General features: G+C 37.7%; 1 protein-coding gene across 1 annotated transcript; it reads left to right on the top strand.

The window, feature by feature from the left end:
- Positions 1–4,297: 4,297 nt before the first annotated feature.
- Positions 4,298–5,136, top strand: LOC118734516 (ficolin-2-like). Its single transcript, XM_036464234.1, has 2 exons — positions 4,298–4,973; positions 5,034–5,136. Exons 1-2 carry the CDS (start codon positions 4,303–4,305, stop codon positions 5,134–5,136), a joined length of 774 nt encoding a protein of 257 aa, XP_036320127.1. The 5' UTR covers positions 4,298–4,302.
- The last annotated feature ends 2,089 nt before the right edge of the window (positions 5,137–7,225 follow it).

Here is a 7,225-nt window from a genome sequence, read left to right as displayed (position 1 = left end):
GAAGCGAAACGAATAAAATATTGTAGGACATTCTACTTTGCATTACCTGAAATGACGCAAAGAAGCGAAACAAATAAAATATTGTAGGACATTCTACTTTGCATTCCCGGAAATTAAGCAAAGAAACGAATTAAAAAATAAATATTATAGGACATTCTACTTTGCATTCCCCGAAATGAAACGAAGAAGCGAGATAAATAAAATATTCTAGCACATTCTACTTTGCATTACTGGCAATGCCTAAAAGAAGCGAAAAAATTCGAAGGCATTATAACGCTATGCCTTCTAGAACACGTTACCAGTAAAAGCGATTACCGATTTTTTGCTGGGAGGCTAAGTGCCAACGGCCAATGATTTTCGAAAGTAACCACTTTAATTGCACACCCCACGACCAGTAGTTGGACCCTGCTGCCTTTGCTTCCGGTGCTTTTTTTTTTTGTTTTGGATTGCAGTCGTTTGTCTGCCGATAAAATGTCGAAACGCCGCACTTACAAATGACTTAATGACTTCATAATTGAATAATGGCATGAACTGACTGCTGTGCCACTTTGACCCTGTAAATATGCCTCCAGTCACTTTCTTCCGCTCAGCGAAATTTGTGGCACATACAAATTTTTCATACAAATTTACTTACTTTTCGCAATTCGTGCGAATCATCATTCCTATAAAATCAACATTAAAATTGAAATTACAGTGGTGAAAACAGCGGTGAGTGCAAAATGTTGAGCACAAAAGCAAAAACAACATAGAGCAATTGTATTCACACCATGAAGCATTTGTTAAATGCGAATTATTACCAACATTAAAGGCGTTGTAATGCTACAAAATATACACGCACACACATACACACATACCATATAATGGACTGTTATCGGCCAGCTGGAGGGCTGGCTAGCTAGCAAGTCATTCCGTTGGTAGCCGTATCGACGTTGACGCCGCTAGTCTGTATGTATGTACATATGTAGTCGCGTCGAGTGGAATAGAGGCCCCTTGGGGCAAATTATTACAGTTGTCGTTGCAGAATAGCTATAATAACAACAACGTTTGCATTAAATTTTTGGTACCGCTGCTTGACATGCTGGTGCGAATGGAGATGTGCCATTTAAAGAGTGTTAAAAGGTTGCGGACTCCCATGGATTTTTGTACGCCTTCGCTTCTCACTTGTCCTTTGCCTACTTGGCGCTGCTGTGCCGCTTTTGCTATTAATATAAAGCCTACGGCGCGGAGTGAAGCTAACACAAATGATTGTGACCATAAATCAGGTACCGTTGACATGCGCTCCATCAGCCGCGGGTGTGTAAACGATGGGGGTCATGAGAAGTATACGTATGTATATGCCGCCCTTAAATGATGTCTCCTCGCAAAGCAGCTGGTGTTTTAAAGCCAAATAAATTTGTGATTCTTAGTTGTTCATTATTCTTGAGTACTACTCTTTAAATGCCAAAACCAAAATTTGTACTAGTGCAATGCAATTTGTTACTCTCATTGAGAAAGAGAGCTATAGCAGGGCCGCAACGCCGCGTTCGGTTTAAGCACGGCGTCTACCCGTCATGAGATGCGGCTGCAAGCTGATGTTGGAAAATAGAGTCCCCATGACCGAACCCCTGTTAATGGGCTGAGACTTTGCCGAGGCCCGAAACACCAAGCAACATGTCTATTTACTGCTCGAAAAACCAGAAATCAAATCGACCATGTTGCGATTGAGAGTGTTTCCATTGTTTGATTTGAGGTACAAGCCTCGACTCGGATCACTATCTTGTAGCCGCCAAGATCTGCACACGCCTCCGCGAACTAAAGAAGACTCAATTTAAATTTAAAAACTCCATGAGATCTGGAAGTCGATAAGCTGCAGCCCCAACAGACGCCTAACAAATTCACTACTCGGCCCGTAACTCTGCTTTCGGACGTCTCGGGCTCACTACTCCACATTGCCAAATAGGGGAAAATACTATTTAGCCTGGGGGAGGATTAATAACTCGAGAACCTAATCGAATAAGAGGGAATTCGAGTTCTACCACATGACCATAATGAGTTAAAAATAGCGAAAGCTCCACTGGATGCGTCTGGGTCGATGTATGCAAGGTGTATGCATCGGATCCTATTTAGAATGTAGTCAGAGTATGTACTCGCATCTTGGCTTCTAATGCCCTGCCTGGCGGACATCATGAGGAACAGTTTTGCTCTATCATATATTCCAGAGGTGTAAAGAGGGCGCGATTTATCTTTATCCCGAAAGTTGGAACTTGCAAAAAAATATTTCGAGTTTTAACTTATTTGTGCTAAACACAATGGAGAAGATCCATATATGCAATAGCTAATACCAAAATGAACACTCTGTAGCTGACACCGCTGCATCCAGGCCACCACGTACATTTTTATATAGGGCAGAAAGGCCCACGACCACTTTTCAAGACCACGGATATCCAAAGAAAGCCTTTGAAAATACATCCCGTGTAGGCTTTTCGCCAGATGCTAGGAAAAAGAATTGTACAGCCAAATAATAAATAGTAGCTGGAAAGCGAGCTCATTTCAAACCAGGATCGTTGCAAGCGTAATTGTGGAAAACCTTGTTCAGTTCAGCTATGCGGACAAAATAGCCATAAAAGCTAGAACTTTCTTAGCCACGATGAATTAGTCACTTAGAAAGCAATGGCTGGTAAGTGCTTGCATTGCGGGAGTAATACCCATATAAAAGACGGTAGTACAGGAGGTAGATTTAAAGCTGGAGCCTCTACACTTAACCATAGATCAGCGGAAAAACGAACTCTACTTAATTTCGGTAGAGAGTTTTGGCAGTGAAAAAGTCATACATATAATCAAAAACCATGGAGAAATTAGGCTCTCTGCTACCGCTAACCCTGCATATCAAGGTAATATACCGAGGACAATGACAAATGAGAATTCAATATCGATTTGTGAAACAAAACAACCTAGAGTGCCTCCCTACTGGAAAGCCGTTCCAGCACACAGACGGTTCGAAAACTGCAGAAGGCATTGGAGGAGCCAGGCGTTCATGGTCAGGCAAATTTCAGGATAGCCATGCGGAACTTTTTTGGTCTTACGAGGTCACACTCGGTGCATAGAGAAACTTAATTGCTGCCCCAATTACACTTCATATACGAGAATTATTGATAGCAGGCCAGAATGAAATAAAGGGGAACTGTGAAAGCGGATAGACTATCCAGGGGAGCGGCGGTCACAACCCCAGTAAGGCCTAATCCCTATGCGCCATTAGGTTTAAATGCTATCAAAGGACATCTTAGGCTAAATGAAGGGCATGAGAGAACAGCACTAGCGACGCACTGCAGGACTACACCAGACGATGTGCCTACTTCAAGGATATAGTTTAAAGAGATTATAATTTCTAATCAATTTAACCAAAGAATAAATTAAGAATCGTCATAAGCATTCTTACAGGACACTATAGACGGAAGTACCATCTCCCGCGGTTTGGTATTTGGTGAAATGATCTCTGCCACGACTTTGGTTAGACCAAAGAGACCCTTACATATTCTAGTCGAGTGCGATGCGATTTTTAGATAATATCGGCCCTATGCGGTCACATTACGACCACGTTCGCTTCCTACCCTCTAAAGCTCTACTGAAACTTTTAGGGGCCTAGGGATTAACAGAATCATTGTGAAGAGCAGAGGGCTCAATGCATACCTCTTATTAATATCTATCTCTATATCTGGGAAATACTACGGCCTAGTCAGGGCTGCTCATAGCTTATCTTGACGGCCATGCCCAACCCAATTTGTAGTAGCACAAGATGGATCCATCTACTGAAACAAAATATCGACTAACAATAAGTTTGAAAGAGGACGATATATCAATTGTTAACAGTGCTTTTAAAAGGTACTTTTTATAGAATGCATACAGTAAGTATGTACTTTTGTATGTAAAGTAGGGGGAAGCTGTTCTATGTATACTCAGATAATACATAGAGTACGTACTAAAAATACTTGGAAGTGCAATCGCAAAATGTCCACTTTCATTACCGATTGATAAATATATATTTTATTGCTCGTAAGCTCTAAAGTGTCTGATAACTATATTTGATTTGAGCACTTCCGCTGGGCGTATAAATGATACGGTGAGACGAGTTAATTTATTGTTAAAACCAAATTTAAATACACAAATAAATAGACAGTAAAATCACCAAGTTCCTAGAAAGTGCGCATCTTATCTAATCAATCTGATAACAAAATAAGTGAACGCCACTTCAGCGACCCAAAGCGCATCTGTTTATAAACGTCGTCGAATGTTATTCGCTCAACAGTCTCTCCTCAACAATTCGCAATGTTTTGTTTACGTTTTTGCTGTGCCATCTTAGTTGCCGTGTTCGCCACTTCCTCTTTGGCGAATGCAGTGCAGAATGTCACCGATGGACCTCTAACGAAAAATTCACTTGCCCGTTCAGTTTACGCATCTTCATTGCCGCGAAGTTGTGCAGAAGCATTCGCAGCCGCTCGTAGCGCAGCACAGAGTGGCATCTATCAGTTATACCTGCCAGAATGGTTTGATCACCCGTTCTACGTGTACTGCCTAAAGGATCCTAACGGCGGCGATGCTTGGACAGTATTTCAGCGCCGCCAGGACGGATTGGTGAATTTTTATCGCACTTGGCGAGACTATCAAACTGGGTTTGGTAATTTGGATGGCAATTTCTTTATTGGCTTGGATCAGTTGCATGCCTTGACACAAGTGGAGTTGCAAGAGTTGTGGATTGAAATGATGGATTATACGGGCACACATGTGCATGCGAATTATGAAAGTTTCGCTGTGGGCGACGAGGAGGAGAAGTATGCGCTGAATATTATAGGCAAATATTCGGGCACTGCCGGCGAGGCGCTAAAAGATTTTCATGATGGTCAAAAATTTAGTACTTTCGATGAGGATAATGATGAGTATGTGGACAACTGCGCCGAGGTTTGGAAAGGAGCTTGGTGGTACAAGGATTGTTGGTGGAGGTAGGCAGTGCAATGAATTTTGTAGTTTTTCTTTCATTAAAGAACATACTAAAATTTCAGTAATTTGAATGGCATGTACAACAACTCATTATTTTGGAATGGACGCTATCCAAACAATATGAAGTACACCCACATGGCTATAAGGCCGAAGAAACGGCTATAAATCATTTTACTGTGCAGCCAATGCTGAAATTAGTTGTTGAAATTCATTTCTTATTTTTGGAGTAACTAAGTTTGCTACACTTACATATAAAAAAAGATATAAATCAATAAATTTGAATCGTTTTATATATAACCAACGAATTTGCCAGCGCCAAATATGTTTTTTTAGTTTCTACCGTTTATGAGAAGCGAACTAGCAATTTCGTTTCTGGAACCTAGATTTGATTTTTTCATTGTTGTTTTCTAAAAAATACTCTGCCAAAATTTTAGAGTCAACCTGCTTATTTGTCAGATTTCTCTGGGTTACGAAAATCTCTTTGCTATAGCGAGGAATTCCACCCAGACGTGCTATAAAGCCCGTTAAGGTATTTCCCTCTTACAGGGCAATTCTGGCTAAGAGAGTAAAAATTCTTTCGTAAGACAAACGAAAAACAGATGATAAGATAGTTCGAAAGACTTATTATTCTAGCACAAAAGTTTTAGAAAAAAAGGTCTTTCATTCACCACTCGTGGTGAAAATCTATTTTGAGAGAAAGCACTTGTATATCACTTAGCTCGCGCGGCTGCAGCCGTCGCAGTGGCCGAGTGTGCAAGGCACAGACGTGCCAATCGAGAAATCCGAGTTCGAGCCCTCGAGCCCTGACGCAGCGCAATTTGTTTTCTTTTTTTTTAATAAATATTTTTTTTTTTTAATTAAATTTTTCCGACTTTTTATTTTTAAATATTTTTTAGTTTAATTAAATTTTTCGAAACTTATTTTTTGTTTTTTCATTTAATTTATTTTTTACTTAATTTTTTTAATAGTTTGGTTATCTTTTAAATTTCATTAAATTTTTTGGAACTTATTTTATTTTTGTCTTTTTCAACAACTTTCTATTTTTTAGTTAAATTTTCTTTATTTTTTATATTTTATTGTCCGATTTTTTTTTAATTTCATTTACTATTTAGAGTTTTTTTATTTATTTATTCTTTTTTAAATTAAATTTGTTGTTCTTTTAATAATTTAATATATTTCTAAATTTTAAGATATATTTTTGAGAAAAAAAAATTTATATTTTTTAAGAAAAAATATATATATTTTTTAAGAAAAATATATATATATATTTTTTTATTTCATTTAGTTTTTTGGATCTTATTAATTTTTATTTAAATTTTTGTTCTTGTTTTTAAATAATATATATATAATATTAATTATTTAAACTTCTTAATTATTATTTTTTCATGTTTAAGCACTACTTCCTTCTTTTTCATAATATTATTTTAATTTTCTAATTTAATTTTCTATTATTTATTAATTCCTTACAAAGAAAAATATATATTTTTTTGTTTAATTTACTTAAAAAAAAAAAATTAATGCTAAAAGGAAAACATCATAATGCTAAGACCTCCTCGTTAGCAGATCTTTCAATTCATCTTTCGAAAGACAGTAAAGAGCTTTCAGGATAGTTGCCAGAATTGAGAACTGAATTACGAATCACGTCAATCGAAAGACTGTGGTGAGTTGTAAGACAGTTGCCAGAATTACTCTGTTAACCTTATTTGCAAAAGTCGTTCATAAAGCTTTTGCTGTGGAGTTATAGGCAGCAATCGCCCCAAATTTTTTCTCGCTTATCACAACATCTAACCTTACCTGGCTGCTCATGATTTCTATTTCAATGATTTCGTAAAAAACCGACACTAATTTTCACTTCTGTCCTCATTTTACTTATCAGGGCTAGCCCTAATTACTGAGTTCATTGTATAAGAAATTGATGCTCTAATTAGGTTTGTGAAACGGCGGGGCATAAATCCTTGTAGGAGCTTTAAAGAAAGTCGGAGTGGAACTTATTATGGCACTGTATTCCTTATCCATTTCAGGTATACTACTTTTAAAACTTAACCTAGCAAATACTTTTCCAACGATAACTTCTCTTGAACAATATTTTTATTTATTTATTTACCGTATGTGAATGCACCTACATACATATATGTATATATGCATATGTATATTTATTTTTTAAAGCTATGCAGATAAAAGTCCACTTCATAAACCCACTCGATGTAAATTCTCTTACTCTATTCAATCTGCTAGCATGCCACACTTTGACGAT

This window comes from Rhagoletis pomonella, unplaced genomic scaffold (assembly GCF_013731165.1).
Source record: "Rhagoletis pomonella isolate Grant_MI unplaced genomic scaffold, Rhpom_1.0 Rhpom_scaffold_00002, whole genome shotgun sequence".
Lineage (NCBI taxonomy): Eukaryota > Metazoa > Arthropoda > Insecta > Diptera > Tephritidae > Rhagoletis > Rhagoletis pomonella.
This window is presented reverse-complemented; position numbering and strand designations above follow the sequence as displayed.

What these genes read in the sequence shown, in the direction of transcription:
- LOC118734516 (XM_036464234.1), top strand. Translation starts at nt 4,303, where the DNA reads ATGTTTTGTTTACGTTTTTGCTGTGCCATCTTAGTTGCCGTGTTCGCC. An exon ending in TACAAGGATTGTTGGTGGAG is followed by an intron (nt 4,974 to 5,033) that starts GTAGGCAGTGCA and finishes CTAAAATTTCAG; the next exon opens with TAATTTGAATGGCATGTACA.